Source organism: Malaya genurostris, chromosome 3 (assembly GCF_030247185.1).
Source record: "Malaya genurostris strain Urasoe2022 chromosome 3, Malgen_1.1, whole genome shotgun sequence".
NCBI lineage: Eukaryota > Metazoa > Arthropoda > Insecta > Diptera > Culicidae > Malaya > Malaya genurostris.
This window is the reverse complement of record NC_080572.1, coordinates 265,416,182-265,434,998: the sequence shown is the minus strand read 5'-3', so window position 1 is coordinate 265,434,998 and position 18,817 is coordinate 265,416,182. Positions and strand designations below refer to the sequence as shown.

The following is an 18,817-nucleotide window of genomic DNA, read 5'->3' as shown; positions in this document are numbered from 1 at the left end:
ACTGATAACGATGAAAACATTTTCAAATTTTAAGTAAAACCAAAATTTATCATATCAAAAATAATTTGTTTCAAAACTCATTACACTCTTTTTACGCGGTTTTTTTTTATTATTTCATTACATAGTTATATTCGCATGTCATTTTTCCATTCTGTCTTCCTCGTGAGATACTGATCAAATTAAAAACTATCTCAAAGCGAATTTTAGAAGTGTTTTGTTCAACGTTCAATTTGAATATTACACCTAAAAATGCTCAAAGCTGAGGAACTTCCCACTGGAGTGGAATTGTTGTATTTTATTTTCTTGAAAGTGCCTTACTAGCATTAGGTTCTAACGTTACATGCTGAAAATAGGATTAGAAGTTCTCATGCTGCAAGGCGTTTTACAAGTGAAGTGAAAACAGCTTGATGAGCTGTGAATATTTTCCTGGTAAATTCCATCGTGAGAATTACAATCTTTAGTTGCATGATTGCTATATCAGTGAGTTTAATGTTAATATTATAGGCAGCTACTTAGGTAAAGAGGCACTGTTCGAAAATACATAATTCATCTGTAAATTGTAGACTTCTTCAGTGTCAATTCTGATTCAGATCCTGAAGAATTCTTCATGTAGCAGATGGTATACTCATCTGTCAAGAACAGGAGGGATAATAACAAATAAATTTACTAAAATAATTGCTTTACAAAGCAATCCATTAAGACGCTCTACCAACGAAACTATTCATATGGAAACAAAACATGCAAGTACTTTTCTAAAAGGCTTAAACCGTCTGATCATGTGCCCTTCGAGTAAAAAAAACCTATGGGTATATGTGACTAGAATCCTACCAGCTCGAGACTCAAATATACGACAACTGGCTTGTAAGACCAGCACTCTCTGCATTGAACCACAAAAACCTTCTTAAATTCAGTTAAATTTAATTCCAGTACCGATGTTCAGACAAATGTAAATTATAATATTTTGAATCTTTACACCCGGAAACAATGATATTGGCTTATTTCTTTCGTTTTCTTAGAAAACTACCGACTACCGACCGACAGGGTGGCAGAAAAATTTCCAGGTAACCGTACTCTAGTGGCAATAAATTAAAATAAGGTTCTGGTTTGGCAGTTAGTTTCATTTGCTCGATGCAACAGATTAAATCGGTAGCACTTGTATAAACTGAGCGATATATGCGTATTGAGCAATTAAGCTTTCTGCCATAATTGCTTTCATACTGCACTAATGGTTTGGAAACAACGATTTGCACTAGGTCTCCCGGATGTGCACATTATTTCCCTGATGTTTTGTATATATACTTTCAAAAAAAAGTAGAGTGACCAACCAATTTTAGGCCTCTAGAAAAGCTTTTGTCATATACCTATGTGTGATGTAATATGTATGTTCGTGTTGCTAAAATAATAAACGTACAGGTCTGATTCTAAGCCACTCATCCTGTGAATGTTGGAAAAATTGTCCTTAATCCGGCAGAAACATTGGTTTCGTTATGGGGCGACTATTCCAATAGTCATCTCATTAGTCAAGCCACCACATTATTTTGTTGATTATTCAACCTACGAACTACGGATTGCGATGACTTCGATGCTAACCCATTCGCTTTAGCCCTAGCAGTAATTACCACATTACGTTAAAATTAGTGATCCGTAAAACCACAGATCAGCGGAAAGAAAAATGGTAAATAAACCCTGTTGTCACTGGCAACGTGATAAAAATAACGAAAATTCAGGCACCTCTTGTCGGGTTTGTTTGCTTGTGAAGTACCACACTTGTAGAAAAAAAATTAAGTTTATTTTGTTCAAATTCAACGAAAAAATTGCATACAGCTTTTGTATGTTATTTCACGCTTCTTTCAAACAGGGTTGCGAACGGTACTGGAGAATGACACGAAACAGCAGACAGACAAACCGCGCAAAGTCGCAGCAGTCGCCGATTGTACTTCGCCACGACTGTAGCATATGATTAATGTCATAGGTCTCATTACATTTTCTCTTTTGAATGTCGCCGTTTGCTCTCATCGTTAGCTGTTCTACTCTTTTCAATCTGATAATGGCTAGCCACAATAATCAGTACCTCCTTCCTAATTCAACAACTTTCGAGAGACAGTCGCCAACAAGGCTCAACTTTGAAATTCGTTTCATGTCGATTCTCATGAGGTGTAGGGAGACATGCACATAGAGATGGTCGGGTATCGGGTATTTTACCCGAAACCCGACCCGTACCCGACGGGTTTTTGGTCGGGTACGGGTAAAAATTTTTATTTTCATTCGGGTACGGGTAAAAAAATTTACCGCTCACTCGGGTACGGGTCGGGTACGGGTAAATTTTTTTGCTGATCACTCGGGTACGGGTCGGGTTCGGGTATAAGAATTTCTATACCCAACCATCTCTAGCACAAGAAAGTAATTCGTAGAGGTTGAGGAAGTGGGAGTCTGTCTTTATGGCTTAACTTGAAACAGACCCTGTCAGCTTGGAGCGAAATCAATCTTCAGTTCAGTAACGCCATCGCACGGCGTCTCATTCAACATATCATGTCAATTGTATGGGTGCGCAGTGCTGCTATTTTGGCGCGTACGAATTTGACATTTCTCTCCCCTACTTCTATGTACGAGATTCGATGCGGACTCGCCTGAGGGAGTCATGCTCGCAAAAAAGGATGTTGCCAAAGATTTGTTCGGGAAATGTGAGAGCTGGATATCTTGTTAATACGATGTCTTTGCTTGAAACCAAACCTACGGAATCGACCTGGCATCACTGCTTACGCCATCTTTTGAGCACACTTTCATCCACGCGGGAGAATGCAAGTTCCAACTAAGACAGTATCACCTTCGTGGGACCGTAGGAAGGGCAACAGGTGTTTCTAAAGGTATTTTTATTTATTTATTTGGCCATTGATGCTGTTGGTCATTATGTACGACTTGTTGAGTTAGCCGCAGCCACAGATCGCCCGCCACACCAAGTACTTCTTTACAAATTATTTGGCCTTCGGAACATCTAGGCAGGACTCGCCGAACACAAAATCCAGACCGGAGATTTGCTAGGTATCTGCTGTAGCGTCGACTCTATAACCACTGGCGGTACAGCTTCCTTATGCGGGATTTGACCATAATATTTTTTTATAGATTCAGTTTGGCCACTTCGTTACTTTACAGACATGAAGTTCGGCCGCTACATTCGGCATTGGATAAACCAGACGGACGAACTGACCTTTTCGGTCTCCTACCGAATAAACAGGTGCTTGAAGAAATCCCTCATCTAACCAGCAATCACAGAATTTCGTTTCTTCGCTTTTGATCCACTATCAGCTCGCTGTGGAGTTGTCTGGATCTCGTTAAACGATTTCACCACTCGAGACAAGGTCTAATTGTCGTTTCTCAACTATTTCACAACCGTGCACAAGTTTTTTTGTTGAAACACTTTTTGCTTGGAAGGCATCTCGGCAACCACTTGATTAATTGTTACGAAATTTGGCGCATGTAAACATTACACTCTGAATTAGTTTTTTCTTCAATTTGATCAATTTTAATCCATCAAAAAAAAAAGTTGTACGCAAAAAAAGTTTTTTTAGTACAGTCCTTAGACTTTGCCTCGTGTGGAGATGATACTTTCTGTAATAACTGTTAAATCGATATGTAATTTTTAGCGCTCATGTTTTAAACAATTGCTGATAAAAACGCGCAAATTTATCTGAAAAATCATAGAAGTGGAAGAAATCTGTTGGTTTTAGGATGGTAAAGTAGATTTAATTCAATGTGTGAAAATTAAAGCTTTCAATGTGTGAGCTTTTTCTATTGTAGAATCCAATTGGCACAATCGCGTTAAAATGAAATTTAGAGACGCTGCTTATTTATAGATGATACTTTCAAATTGGTAGGAAAATTTTGCTACTATTTCACCTTTCTAACGATTGCTTATAAAAACGGACAAACTCATTTGAAAAATCATAGCAGCAGTGGAAGAAAAAGTTTCTACTCTGAAGTTGATCTTAATTTATTGTGCGCAAACTAACTAATGCCATTTTTCAAATGCCCGGAAATAACAAATAAAGTATCCAAAATAAATAGTACTCGAAAAATCAACATTTCACTGGTTTCTGTTTAAAAAAATGTTGATCCGAGAATACCTAACCTTACCCAGTTTGAAACATTTCTGAAGATGTCCCATGTTTAATTATATTTTACCCTTTAGAAAAGTAGTAGTAATTGATTTGAAATCGAATTTCTTCTACTCCGAGTTTACTTTTATTGCTGATATATATTTGTAATTTTGAATAAACGAAAAAATCTTTGCAAATCACTATTGGCGTTCTAAAAATTTCAACCAATATTTTTAATATTCCGCTTGAGAATAAATCTAAGTTTTTTGCTTTTAGAATGATTTATAGATTGATAATATTGACTTTACTTGTTGACACCGCTCTGAAATAATTGGTCTGGCCGTTTATTCCACCCAAGTAGTTGTTTAAATCTTTAATTTCGATTACATTGATGACATAATCTCACTTAGCATCAATATTTTAATATAGTTCAGTATTGAAGAAATTAAAGGTTTACTTTTTATGCAAAAGTTGAATGAATGCCAAAGTTTTACCCATTCCGTAGGTTTGTTTAAGGAAAAAATACTATGTTAGTAACTATTTCCGCATTTAATACTCGATTCCCATATTGAACAATTGAATCAGCGTGATCACCACGAGATAGCGTTATGGTGATTGTTTTGACATATCCCATCTATTTAGAAAAATATTTTTCCATTTACTTGAGTTTGAACGAATGCAGATGTCAAAACCTTACAAATATTGGTAAAAAAATGATTATTCACGTGTTGTCATCAAACATATGATCTGATATTATCCTATACACTTGAAAATCTCGGATGAAATTTGAAATTTTCAGTTCACATACAGATTTGATTTAGATGATAAAACATGAGTAAATGGACGAGTAAAACAACTTTTAATCATAATTTATCAATTACTCTCAAAATCCAACCATAACAGCAAAGAATTTCCCAAATATGAAAACAGTACCCAGCCTCACTCCTTCGAATTCGATATTTCATCTTACGATTTCTCCATAAATATCAATCAAACATACCACGGAAAGTTACTAAATCATTGATAATCAATTTTTAACCAAATTTTTACACGTTTTTGTGTGTTAGTATTCGATTTATAAGAAAAAAAAATATAAAAACCCGGCTTTTTTCGAATCTTCAAGCAAAATCTGAAAACTATCACCATCGCTTAGTTCAAAGCTCGCTACTCGAGCAGCGCAGCGATCGCAAAGGAGTTGACTGGTTTCTTCAATTGCTCTATGTGATAATGTGCCAATATCATCGTTTTCTTGGTTTATAAAGTGAAACATAGAAGGCGCGGAGTTGATTTGAGTTTTGCGTTTGAAAGCCATTATTGAATTTAAAGCAATCAAACATTGTGTTTCACAACTGGAGGCGTACGTGTGCGAGGATGATGATTGTACTCTTTTGCGGTTGCAGCGCTGCCCAAGTGGCGAACACAGAACTGAGCAATGGTGAATATTTTCAGATTTAGCTAGAAGATTTGAAGCTACCCTCCTAGCAGGCCGTTCAATTTAGTTGGTCTTTGAGCGCTTGTTGAACGACATATTGCACGAAATATTCGTTCAATTTGCTGGAACGGTTTGTTGTTGTTTTTTCTCTTGCAAAAATAGTGTGAAAATTAAGTGTTACCTTTATATATAGAGAAAATTTGTTGTTATTCTACGTGAAGTAGAAGTATTGTGCAGGTATGTAGTGTTGGTTTTAAAAATAAGTGGAAAAAACTTCAGAAATTATGTAGTAAAACTAGTCCAACGGGGCTCCAACTCCTCATGTTAAAAATGGCTCAACAATGGACCTCTGTCTGCCGGGTTTGTTGAACGAAAAATATGGCATTCGGTTCAACGGTCTGTTTCAAAATCGGCAAACGAAGGTCCCGAGTTGGCCTCCCGTTGAACGATTGATTGGACTTTCATTGGACCAATGATCCAACGTATTGGACCAATGAAGGATCACCGTTGAACGTTTTTTCCTAAGAGGGTAGCTTTTCATATTTTGTTTGCATGAATCGAATACTAAGAAACAAAAATATGCACAAATTTGGTAAATAACACTCAATCGCAGTATTTATATTATGAGTCAATGAAATGAAATATCGGTTTGCTTACGAATCAAGATTTTTTTTTAATAACTATTTATTGGAATATGAGTTAAAATTAAATTATTAAGATTTAAATTGGGTGTTCAGCCACAAGTGGTGACTTTTCAGCCCTATTATATATATATATATATATATATATATATATATATATATATATATATATATATATATATATATATATATATATATATATATATATATATATATATATATATATATATATATATATATATGATTTGGTTGTTACCATGAGGACATCATTTGCTTCCGCAATTCTGAGATTTTTGTGTGGGGAAAATTCTAAACCTACTTGTATTGTGTAATGGGGAAAAGGAACTTATATACTAACTTACTAACTAATACAGAGAGCGAATCGATTCAATTGAAGATTGCATCGATTTTTGTCGGAATTTATTTGTGAGTCTGTGTAACTCATTTGTACTAAACCAGGGAGGACGCTTCAAAATCATTTTCAGAATTTTATTCTGAATCCTTTGAAGCGTTTTCTTCCTGATGGAACAACAACTTGACCAAATTGGTACTGCATAAAGCATGGCTGGTCTGAAAATTTGTTTATAAATTAACAATTTGTTTTTTAGACAGAGCTTAGAATTTCTGTTTATAAGAGGATATAAACATTTAATATATTTATTACACTTTGCCTGGATTCCTTCAATGTGATCCTTGAAAGTGAGTTTTTTGTCATACGTTAAACCTAAGTATTTAGCTTGATCAGACCATGTCAATTCCAAGCCATTCAATTTGAGAATGTGATTGTTTTTTTTTATAAAATTTTTTTCATTCAGGCCAATTTGCGTACAAGCTTTACGTGGCCGAATGAGCCATGTTTTTATTAGATAAAATAATTTCTCGTTGTCACCCTTTTTCTAGGGGGAGAGGAGCTTCCATTTTTATCTTGCGATGAGTGAGGGGCACTTTGTTCGTGGCTCGTCTCGTCCTCCATTGCCGCATCGGTGGTTTCGTTGTTGGTTTCCGTTTTTTCTTCGTTTTCCTTGTAATTCGCATTCTTGGGTTGGTTGTTAGTTGCTGTAGACGCGCCTTGTTGTGCATTAATTGCAGTTGCTGGTGGGTTTGATGGTACAACAGGAGTACTGCGCTCACTAGTTTCCGTTGTTGGGCGGTTAGTTAGTTTAGTTAGACGCCTTGTTGAATTGAATCTCACTTACATCAGTAACGTTTGGATGCATTCGTTCCTTAAGCAAGATTTCAATTTCGGTTGCTGCTGGTCTAACTTTACAGCGCTTGAAATCAATACAAATTGAATTTGGCCTTGTAGGCCAAGTTTCAGGCTTTGTTAAATCGTATTTGCCCATTTCGTACAATCTATTGTTCACTACACTGTATTGTCTTTGTTTCTATCGTCTCGACCGTAAGCAATTGTCGACTGTGTCTGATGACATGCAAGCACGAACTGTGATTATTGTTTGGTTTAAGAAAAGAAGCTCTTGGCTTATGAGGAAAGATAATTAATTGCGTTTTTGCTGCATTTGGTTTAATTTTCCATTTTGACCAGCTCGGTGGCAATGATAGGGCACTCCAGCAAGTGCTATCGTAGCCAACATCTGAGGCATTTGGTGGGCAATCAGAGCGCTCAGAGTATGGTAAACAAACATTCGGGCGTTTCAAATCGAGTAAAATCTTAATTTTTGATGATATTCTGATCGATAATTTGCGGGGAAGTGCGGTAAAGGGTACTGAATAAACAAGTAGTTTGTAATATCCAATTTTTTGTTAGCCATTCTTTTTCATTGTTTTGGTTTAAGCAGAATGATGCTGGCCACAGTTTCATGACGTCATAGCAGGGGGCTGATTTTGACAGATAATCACTGAAAATATTTAAACTTCTTTGTAGGCGACTACAGATCACTCTTAGATTTCTACCCGTGGCTAACAGACTTGTGTCGTCACAGAATAGCGATTTCTGACAACCAACGGGTAGATTTGGAAGATCAGAAGTGAAAATATTATACAAGATTGGAGCTACGCTCGAACCCTGCGGAACACCGGCTCGTACGGGTAGCAATTCAGATTTACAATTCTGATAGCTAACTTGAAGAGTGCGATCAATTAAATAATTTTGAATACACGAATCAAGATGATTTTGGAGATTGTTTGATGAATTTCGATCAAAATCGATTGTATCCCTCTGTTTGTGCAAGTTTTTTTTCATCCAAATCAAATTTGCACCATGGACTGCTATGTAATTTCCGATTTTTCAACATACCAAACACCGAACAAGGGAACCGTTATAGTTTTTTTTATTTGAAAAACTTTCCAACGCTTTCTGCACATTTTTACTAACTTTCTAATAATTGGGCGCTACCTTGCCAGTAAAATTGACTGCCTTTGGTTCCTCCGAAAATTGTTGATTCATTGATAAAGTTCGAAGATCAAATTGATTATCTTCTGTTTCCGACCATTCATATAAGTAACTTCACCGAAAAAACGCACTTTATTCTATCTGCTCAATTTTTTAGGAGATGAAAATTTAGGGGTGTTTTGAAAAAGAAATTATCGAGAAGAAAAATAAACTTTGGCTCGTTGGAAAACTACTATAGGTTCATTTATCAAGTTCGAAGATCAAGATCAAATGACTATCACTTCGGTTCGATTTTCTAAGAGATGGCTGGACAAATTTCGATAAACTTGGACTTACTTTAAAACTACTATATGGTCATTGCTTAAATTCTAAAGGGTTATGGCGAAACTTTCCGGACTGGAAAATGTAATCTTATAGGTGACATAAGCCACAAATCTGTATTTTTCAGCACGCCAAATTTTCTCGGAAACACATGAACTGGTTTCGAAAATGCTCATGGAGAACATTTTTTCTGTTCACAAATATAGAATCGTATAAATGTTTCCAAGACACTTTTAATGGCAATAGAAGGGCTTCATCACACCAATTTTTTCCACACAAAATTATATTATTTGTTATAACGAATATGTTGCCTTAAGCATAGCTTTACATTACAGTATCTAACGAAAATTGTGTTGTGTTTGTCTAACACGTAGTGTCATACTCACACCGCTTGAGTCGGTAAACTACAGCTTGAAGTGTATATCTTCGTCAGTGCTCGGAACATTGGAACAAAATTTAATCCAAATTTCTTCTCTTACATTTTTCCGCAGGACATCAACAAACTGCTGGGAATTACGCCCTCGGACATTGACAAGTACTCCCGTATCGTTTTCCCGGTCTGCTTCGTGTGCTTTAACCTGATGTACTGGATCATTTATCTGCACGTGAGCGACGTCGTTGCAGATGATCTGGTACTGCTCGGTGAGGAGAAGTGAGCGGGTATGACGAAGAAGCGACGACCCGACGTGGTAACAGAAGGAGATGGAGACAGAGTGCGCAATAGTGAAGTAAAGAAACAGTTTCAAACGAACAGACTAGGGTCAGTCAGGAGCTAGGATCGAACCCAAACACTCATGCATACACTGTAGACACTTGTATAGAACACACGACAGGACACACGGAAGGTAAGCGAGATGAGGATGAAAATATAACAACAAAAGTATAAGAAATTTTTAGGGTTTATTTTTACCTATTTACAGTTTCGGTTCTTTTTTATACGTATACAAGAGACAAAGAAAAAGAAAACACTAGATTTTACCGTTACTGATAATTAACATAGCAAAGTAACGAAAAATATTCCTAATTCAAAACAAAAAACACATAGAAACACGCGTGTGGTATGCAAGAGCAAAAACAAAAGAACAAGACGGAGAAATAATGACTAGGTGATAAGCAAATTGAGGAGCTAATTAAAAAAAATTCAAGCAAGCAAAAAGGATATCTTCACTAAACAACAGAAAAAAACGTGATCTGAATGAGTCTAGGAACGAATAAAATTTTCCAAACTACTGAAACCAATAACAAATAACACACTCACACAAATTCACTGAATTCAAGTTATAATTAACAAAATGTAGGGAAAAAAAGTTTTCGATATTCAAAAACAATGGCAGTTCAGAGTCACTCGAGGTCCCGGCAATAAGCGGCTTAGGCAAGCCCACTGCTGATAAAGTTTGTTAGACGAGAACGAGCAGACACACATAGCAAGCAAGTTTCGTTTCTATTAAAGGCCGTAGTATTTTGGTTGTTCTGTTTAGAAACTTAAGATGTTACATGCTAATTAATCAATCGATGTAAAATCAGAGAAATCGGACAGGATGAAACACTAAAAGGTTAGGATTTGGGTTTGGTTCACGTTTTCAACATCAGATCGAGGATGTTCTTCGTCCCGATTCGCAAACAACAAGCAAAGTCACCATGAACAGCATCGATCTCTGACAGCAGACTAGATTACGGAGCATCAATTTGCCTCCTGGGAGCGAGTGCTAGTGTGAAACGGTACCATAAACTGCCGAAAATCATTTTCTTCACGGCAGCCACTTCATACGACGGGCCAGAGAACGACAAAAAAGGATTGGTATGCCTGCGAAAGAAGAAGCAGCTACCATGTGGAGAAAGGGATCGGTTCTAATCAGTAAGCGGAACAACAATCCACTCAATCTGAAACGATGCCATTTCCTAGCAGGCGTACATGGAAGGACGATTTTTGCTGGTGGTGAAATTCATTTCAGCCATCTAGGCAGGATGGTTTGCAGGATGTGTAATAATCTTTGCCTTTCACAGCACGTTTCCCTAGGGTGCCGGCGTCGTAGAATTCCTCCATTAAATCCTCCTCGTAAAATGATTCCACAACCCCGAACCGGTAAGATGGGAACAAGCCAAACCCGAAACGAGATTGATGGCGAGAGATAGCGAATTGGGGGTGGTGGTGCGCAAAATCATGCCCGAGCTGAACGAAATGGTTGGAAAAATTAATGCGAAATTAATTATTAATTATATTAAAAGTTGATTCTCCGAATGCTTCCAATATATTTGCCAAACAAAATACTATGAACGAAAACAAATAAAAAAAACTCACAACTCGAATATGCGTATAGGTGGGACAGTGAACATTGATTTTTGTATTGTTAAATGCGTTAAATCTTTTTTACGTATTATTCCAACTGTCCGCTTTGAACCGATTAAAGTTACTAAAATATGGAAACGATTTTTACACAGTAGATCAGCAACTGTATGCATAAATTCGAACATATGATGCACGTGAACAAAATTATTACCACAGCAAAAAACACATTCTGCTCACAGAACAACAACAACCAAATATACACACTCTATCTTTCTGAAGGTTAAATAACATTTTTAACTACATAGCCGAGAACCCTGTCAAACAAACAATCACCACGTTTGATAAAACCACTCTTGCTCCAGTCCAGGGAAGGGAATAACACACGAGATTACAAACGACATCCTTTATAGTGAGTTTATATGTTCGAACAGGAGCAGTAGCACAACAGAAAATGGCAAAAACGTATCCCAATGGTGATAATTTTTATACTAAAAAAAATCTAGTGAAAAACAAAACAAAAAAATGTTACGTACCGTTCTACTCGAAATCGTAGATGCAAATTAAATGTTGGAAGAATTCAGCGTAAAGCCTAAATTATTCGAGTTCATCTTAAATATAGATCAGCTGCAATTAAAATTGTAAACGAACAGAAACTCGCGAGCAATGCTCAGCTTGTTTCGAACAAGCAAGTTTTCTAAGGGCTCACAACCGGTCAAAACATTTATAAAGTGTGACATCAAAAACGATCAAACTCATCAAATCAGTTAACTTGAACATGACAAATTGACTGATTAACAGACAGACGGACACGATTGGGTTGGTAAGCGAAACGAAAAAAAGGCATCATCCGATAGTAAATTCGATAATTTCGTTCCCAAATGTCATTCGAAACTACTTTAAAATCTAAAATCTGATTTTAATGCGTAATGGGCTTTTGCATTTAGTTTCGTTCGGTAATCTATTATGAAACATCATTTTTTCAGTAAGTTCTGTTGAAAATCACTAACTGAAGGTTGAACTGTACTTCCGGCAAGGCTCGCAACGTTAGAGCGAGTTGCTCCGAGATCATGGTGGTTACTTTTAAAAAATTTACTAGAAAAATAGATTTTTTAATTGTGCTGTGCCAGCCCGGTTCTGTAACAGCACGAAGCTATCACTGATAGCCTAATCCAATGGGTCTGTAAACAAAAAATAACTTACTTTCATTGAAAAACACTGGTGGCGTGGATTGCTCTGGTTTTGCACTTTCGAGCAGAAATGGCAATGAAACACTGTTAAAATAATGCATTTCTGCTCGAAATTGGAAAACCAGAGCAATCCACGCCACCAGTGTTTTTCAAGGAAAAACGCCATTAGTTTTGTGTTTGAACTTGGTCAACGCAGCAATCACAGAAAAGTTGCTAGGTTCCGTTATTGCATAATCATGTCAGCTCTTCTACGATTGCTGCGCTGCTCAAGTGGCGAACATTGAAGTTTGAACTAAGCAAAAGTGATAATTTTCAGATTTTTCTTGAAGATTTGAAAAATGTCCTAGTTTTTCGTATGTATTTCTAAATGAAACGAATCGAAACATACAAAAAATATATTAAAATTGACTAAAAAAGACAGTCATAATAGTTTAAATAACTTCCCGCAATATGTTTTATTTGTGTTTACGGAGTAATCGTAAAGTAAAAATCAAATTCACAAATCAAGGAAATTCATTGTTTTTATAGTTGATTATCAGAGATTTAACCAAAACCACAAATCCTTAAAATGTATTGAGTATTCTTTATTAAATTGTAATCACCCACAACTAACCAAAAACTATCTTTTAACTGACCTAGAATGTTGAGAATATGTTCATTGTTTTCATAGTGAATGAGACTGACAAACTTTTACAATATTTGTTTACTGAATAAATTTTGCCGATAGCCCAGATATATCCATTAAGATGCATTGTTTCAACTTAGCAATTCATAGCTGTGAGATGAAAAGAAAGTGTTCTAATCATTCAGGGACTTTTGCGGAATTTAGAAATTCGAAATGCGAGTCCAACCCAACACTGACTGGACAAACTGACATGAAAAAATGGAAAAATATTTCACTAGGTTACATCAGAAAGCAACTAGGCAATTTCAGTTATCTGAAATACTTTTCAGCTTCGGTTTCAGGTTTTCCGAGCCGTACTGTTTCCTACGTCAGTGAAGTTTAATAGTATTGCAACATAGGAAACCCTTTGAAGGTACGAACGGGAACCAAGGAGTTGGGATAAACAAGACTCAATACAGAGCTTTTCTAACAAAAACGAAATCACCTTGCTTCATTTAATAGACTTCAATTAACCACAATGTCTTATGTGTGTTTTCTAGATGCATAAAAAGCAGATATGAGACCATACTGTATTATATCTGCCTTTAAGATATATGTAAAGCGAATATGAGAAATTGATGGTTACTTATGTATGCTTCACAGATATTCAGTGAAGAAATCTCCAGCATTTGATCGAAGCGCATGTTCGAGGATTGCAGTTTGACTCGGCATGTTGCATTTTGCTTGAAAAAAATCTGTAATACGTTGCTTTCTTGTTGAGTGTCCAACGAACAGTGACCTAATATGTTTTCAAACACATCAAACCAGTACTATGTGTCCTGAATGTATCTAGCAAAGAAGCTATTGGAGAGATTGATCGAGATCAACCCATTGGTACCCATTCAGACTACTTTTGCCACTGACACAAATACACAGAATGCACCAATCACCCATCATCTTACCTAGAGAACTTGTAAATATGTATTTTCTAAAACAGAAGCAACAAAAAAAGCATTTAATTTAAATAGAAACCCAAAAAGTTGATAAAAAAACACTTTCCGTACTATAAATAGTAGTAGCCTGTTAAAAACAAACCAAGTTGGCCACACGAAAAAAAATTCCACGAGTAACACACCACTATTACTGCAAACAACAATTGACTACACACGCCAGCTGACAAGTGGAGGAAAGATTCCAGCGCTGTTGAAATACATGAAAATAAATTCTAAATTTTTAAGGAAACCATTTAAAACAGTCAGAAAAACATTCTTTTCGGTATAAAGAAAACAGTAAAATTTACTAGGCCTGTGTTGACACTGAACAGACTCTTTATCCAACGTTTCAATTTTGACATAGTAAACCATTGTTATATGAGCGGTTTTGAATGTGACGCGTCTACACACACACTCACACACAACACAGTACAGCACACTTCGATTCAGCACGTTGGAACACAAACACACATATTTTGTTAAATCTTCACATCACAGAACATGACGCACTGTCTAGACTGATTGGGTCAGTTTACTTTATTTGTCAAATATTTTGAATTTCATTGCGACAGTTACTACTATAGTTTTCCGAGGCCATGTTTCGAGAAGCTTAATTTATTCCAAATCTACTCATTGTTTCCTAGATTATTTTTGATTTCCGAAATCGAAACACACTTCGAAACGATTATTGAATATTGATTTTCTTTAATTTCGTGTTGCCTAACGTGTCGAAAGTTCATTCGGTTCAATCGTCTTTGATCAAGTCCCGAGGTTTATCGGTTTCCGTCAAGCCCGATCAGTCGGACCCAAAAACGTATAAATGCTTCCAAAGCCAAGTAAAATAGAACAAATGTTTCAAAGCTTCAGTTCAATCGATATATTGTTGAATCAAAATTTTATACACGCAAAGCAGAAAAAAACAAGTAAAAAGAAAATAAAAATAAAACAGACAAAAACAGCGGTAGCAAATTAAATTCAAAGGAAAAATATTCAAAAGAAACTAGTTAAGAGCAACCTTAGCGAATAACAAGTAAGAACGTAAGTATAAGATATTTACTCGTCAAATATCTGTAGATTATGTGTCTTTTCACTCGTTTCAATTGAAATTTGTTTTTCAATTGAAACTGACAAAAAAACAGAACTGCTCAATTATTTTTCATGAAGAAAAGAATGAGAAACCGTGTGAATAAGTAATTTTTAATAATGAAATAAAAATGCGTATTTATACTTTTAATTTATAGTCTATGAGGTAAACCAGAACAACTAAAATGTTGCGAATAAAACGTAAGTAAATCCAAACAGGCCGTGGAAAATGTTTATAAAAAAAGAGATGACATTACTAGACACCTAAGACAAGGGATGCAATACTATGAAGTTATAACTTAACAGAAAATTGAAATAAAATGCTCGAGATTAGGTCATAAATTAATATCAACAAGCTCCAACCAGAAAACGGATATGTTAAAGTTGAAATTAAACCGAAAATAAACCAAACTCAACCGCCAAGATATGGCGAGCAAAACTAGATAAATTGAAAACACGTTATGAAGTAGTTGTTCACCAAATTAAAACAGACGAAATTTCATATTTTAACGAACAGAAACTAAGCGGATGCGAGAAGATACATATGCTAATAACAGCCACTATCGTAAGTTGGTTTCCAAAGATCCTATTTGTTCGGATCCCACAAACCTTGATTTATGCTCAGTGCATTCAAAACTGTCAGTCCGCACATCTACGGAAGTCTTCAACTTCCTGAACTGCCACAAAAGTAAAAAAAGAAATTTTTTCAGAGAATCCACTGAATACTAAACGTTGCACATCCATTTCAAACAAAAACCGTTTTCCTGTACACTTCAGTGTTAAGTTGATAGATCGCTTTTTTCATTCGATAAAACTCACAGCAACTGAACGTGGATGACAGCTTTGACTGCACAAAACCATCTCATCCGAGACATAGTGTTATTCAAAAAAAAATGATTGTCACCAGATTTTTCAAAGCACATTGTATCCATCTGTTTCCATCACCCATGCTAATAGTTCTTAAATGTAGCACTCGACGGAAGAATAGAATACACGTTCTACTAAGCGCACCTTTAAAATTGACTACCGTAGAGTTAAGATTATTGGTCCAAATCAAAAATTTTGTACTGGCCCCTTTCGCTTCTGTAGCTAAACTCTTCCAATAGGCGTGCCATTTTACTTATTACATGAATTACCCTAGTAGATTGATTCCGTGAATGTTTATTACATTTTTTTTCATTCTCCAACATTCTCCAACTTTGGTTGCGTGAATAATACAACTACACATACTGATAAGTGCGTTTCGGTTCATTTTTTCATGTAAATAAATTAAGTAGTTGGAAACGAATATCAGATAGGACGGAGTGACAAACAACTAGTGTTGTTTCGAAGAAAAAAACAATAGACGTCTGTCCCAGAAAAAGTCCGCTGTCATTCAAGTGGCTCCAATGCCTTCAATTCTACGTTGAGGAACCACTCGAATGTCATAATGAATCCGAGCGCTTCAATGAGCAACACATAATAACACGCATTCTTCGAGGACACTAAAAGTACGCACTCTCAAACAGTGGGGAATGGTCAGCTAGAAAATCAAAAAAAAAACGTCTTGTAAAGCCAGTTTGTGATTGAGTTTAGAAGGAGCAAATGAAAAACGAGCAAACAAAAAAAAATGTAGTGAAAATTCAAAAGCAGATGTATAAGTAAGTGTTAAATACTCACTGTACTTATCTATAGGAAGTTAAGGAAAAAACAGAAAAAATACAAAAACGAGTAAAAGTAAATAAAATATATACACAATATATGAATATATGAGAAAAAGTATATATATCGCAACACAAGAAAAATTCTAAATAAATATAAAATTTTTTATATAGGAATGTAATATGCAACAACAAAATTCAATAAAGAATACAAAAATATCGTTCATATTATATTTGTAAATATTTTAGTTCGACAAATGAATCACCCTAATGTACATTCAACTTCAATGCACAAAAAAAGGAAAAAAAATAATTCAGATTAGCGTAAAAAAATTATATAAAAAAATAAATTCAACAAAAAAAATGCATAAAACGACACTCAAGACCGCAAAAAGAACTCGCAAGATTCTATCCTGTACTCGAAATCTATTCAAACCAAAACCAATGTACACACAAACCGTGCAATATTTCTTCTGGCACACTTTGATGGGGACACTGGCGACATGTGCGTACGGGAATCAACTTACCCTCAACTAGTAACCCTAAACGGGTGATTAACTAAAGCGAAAGAAATATGTTCTAATTTGTTAACGTCAGCAATCTCCGACAGTACAGCTAATCGAAACATTTCGATTCAACAACCTCCCTTGGCGCATTGCGCGAGTGTCAACCATCAAAGACGTTACGTAGGTGTCCCGAAGAGAAGCCACTAGTTCAATATTTAAGCGTAACTGGACAAAAAAACACTAGCGAAAATATAATGAAAAGTTTATTCAAAATAGACTTGAGATATCCAAAGAAGCAGGAGAGAAGATAAACTTGTATTCGTTCTGACAGATTAGAAGACAGAACAAGGCAACAGCTAAACTTGTAAGCAGGCAAGAATAGTTGAACAACGTACTAGAATATTTACTGTTATGATACCACAATGCAGAATATAATTTGTTTTGTTTAGGTGAAACCAAACCAATATATACGTTTTCATTTATTGTTATGTTGGGTATTTTTAAACAACAAAATGACAAAAAAAACGATAGAAAGAACGATCAAACATCCAAGTGAGCGAAGCATGAAGGAGAAGAACAAACACTCTGGGTGTTGATAGGATCCAAAAAAAAGAAGCAAGCACTGGAAAACCATGTAACGTTTCAACAAAAAAAGTTATAAGAAAAAATGAAAAATAAACATTTTAAATAAAAAAAATGTGGCGTTCTACCGCATTTTTATTCGAACTATCCGATAATACAACAATTGTGATAAATCTAGTTTGCCGTGTGCTTGTACGTGTGTGTGGGTGTGAGTTAACCTATCTCAAATCCCACTGTATGACAGTAGTTTACCGCGAGAAGAATGTGTTTTGTTTACACTTGATCATACCACGCGTTTTTTTTTTTTTTTTGAGAACGGCCACTAAGCCACCTGACAACTTCCACTTTCGAAAGAAATTGCAAGCGAGCTATGAAAGATAGAGTATTAAATTCAACACCAGACGAAAGAGAAAACTTTTCTCTGCCGTTTACTATTATGACTTACTCTCAGCGAGTGCCGAGTCATTCGAAATTACTCTTCAAAGTGAATGTTGATGGATGGTTTATTGGCCGTTTTAAAAAAAAGGCGTGATATACTCTTAGATTTTTTCCCGAACCTTTTCAAAACTTTGCCGAGATTTGAACAGTCGAGAGCTCGGTAAACGTTAAAACAACTGAAATTCTTAGTAATTTTCATTTGACAGGTAATTCGCATTTACTGAAATTTTCGGTTTCGGGAAGACTATAAATTACAAGATCTTCAATTAACAAAAAAATGCCGAGATTCGCACAGCCGAGTGCTCGATAATCGTCTTGGCAAAAAGTATAATATAAAAATATTTTCCTTTTCCAAATTTATATGTTTTCCAGCTTCTCGAACAATGGCGACGTGGTGCTTTGCAAAATCGAAAAGAGACATTAGGTGACAAATGTCTCACCGAGTTTCAGTAAAAGCTAACTCACTGTTCGAAATAACGGCAAACGGATTTGCTGATTTCGGTATATTTGTTGTTTACTGACTGCGTTTTGTCGGTTACGTCACTTATGCTATTATATCTCCGGAAGTAGGAATAACAGGGTTTTGCAAGAAAATTGAGCGTAAGAACTTACCAGAGCGTTTTTTCTTTTAAGTAAGTTTTTTCTTTATAGCTCCGGAAC

At 35.7% G+C, this 18,817-nt stretch overlaps 1 protein-coding gene across 11 annotated transcripts in view; it reads left to right on the top strand.

Moving 5' to 3' along the window:
* LOC131439306 (gamma-aminobutyric acid receptor subunit beta) overlaps positions 1–17,601 on the top strand; it is a 206,343-nt gene extending 188,742 nt beyond the window's left edge. For 10 of the 11 annotated variants that reach the window (XM_058610178.1, XM_058610172.1, XM_058610180.1 and 7 more), the window contains one exon: positions 9,330–17,601. In XM_058610178.1, coding sequence (XP_058466161.1) covers positions 9,330–9,494 — 165 coding nt within the window. In that variant the 3' untranslated portion in view covers positions 9,495–17,601. The remainder of the gene's footprint in view (positions 1–9,329) is intronic. The other variant, XR_009231098.1, reaches the window with a different exon arrangement.
* Positions 17,602–18,817: the final 1,216 nt, after the last annotated feature.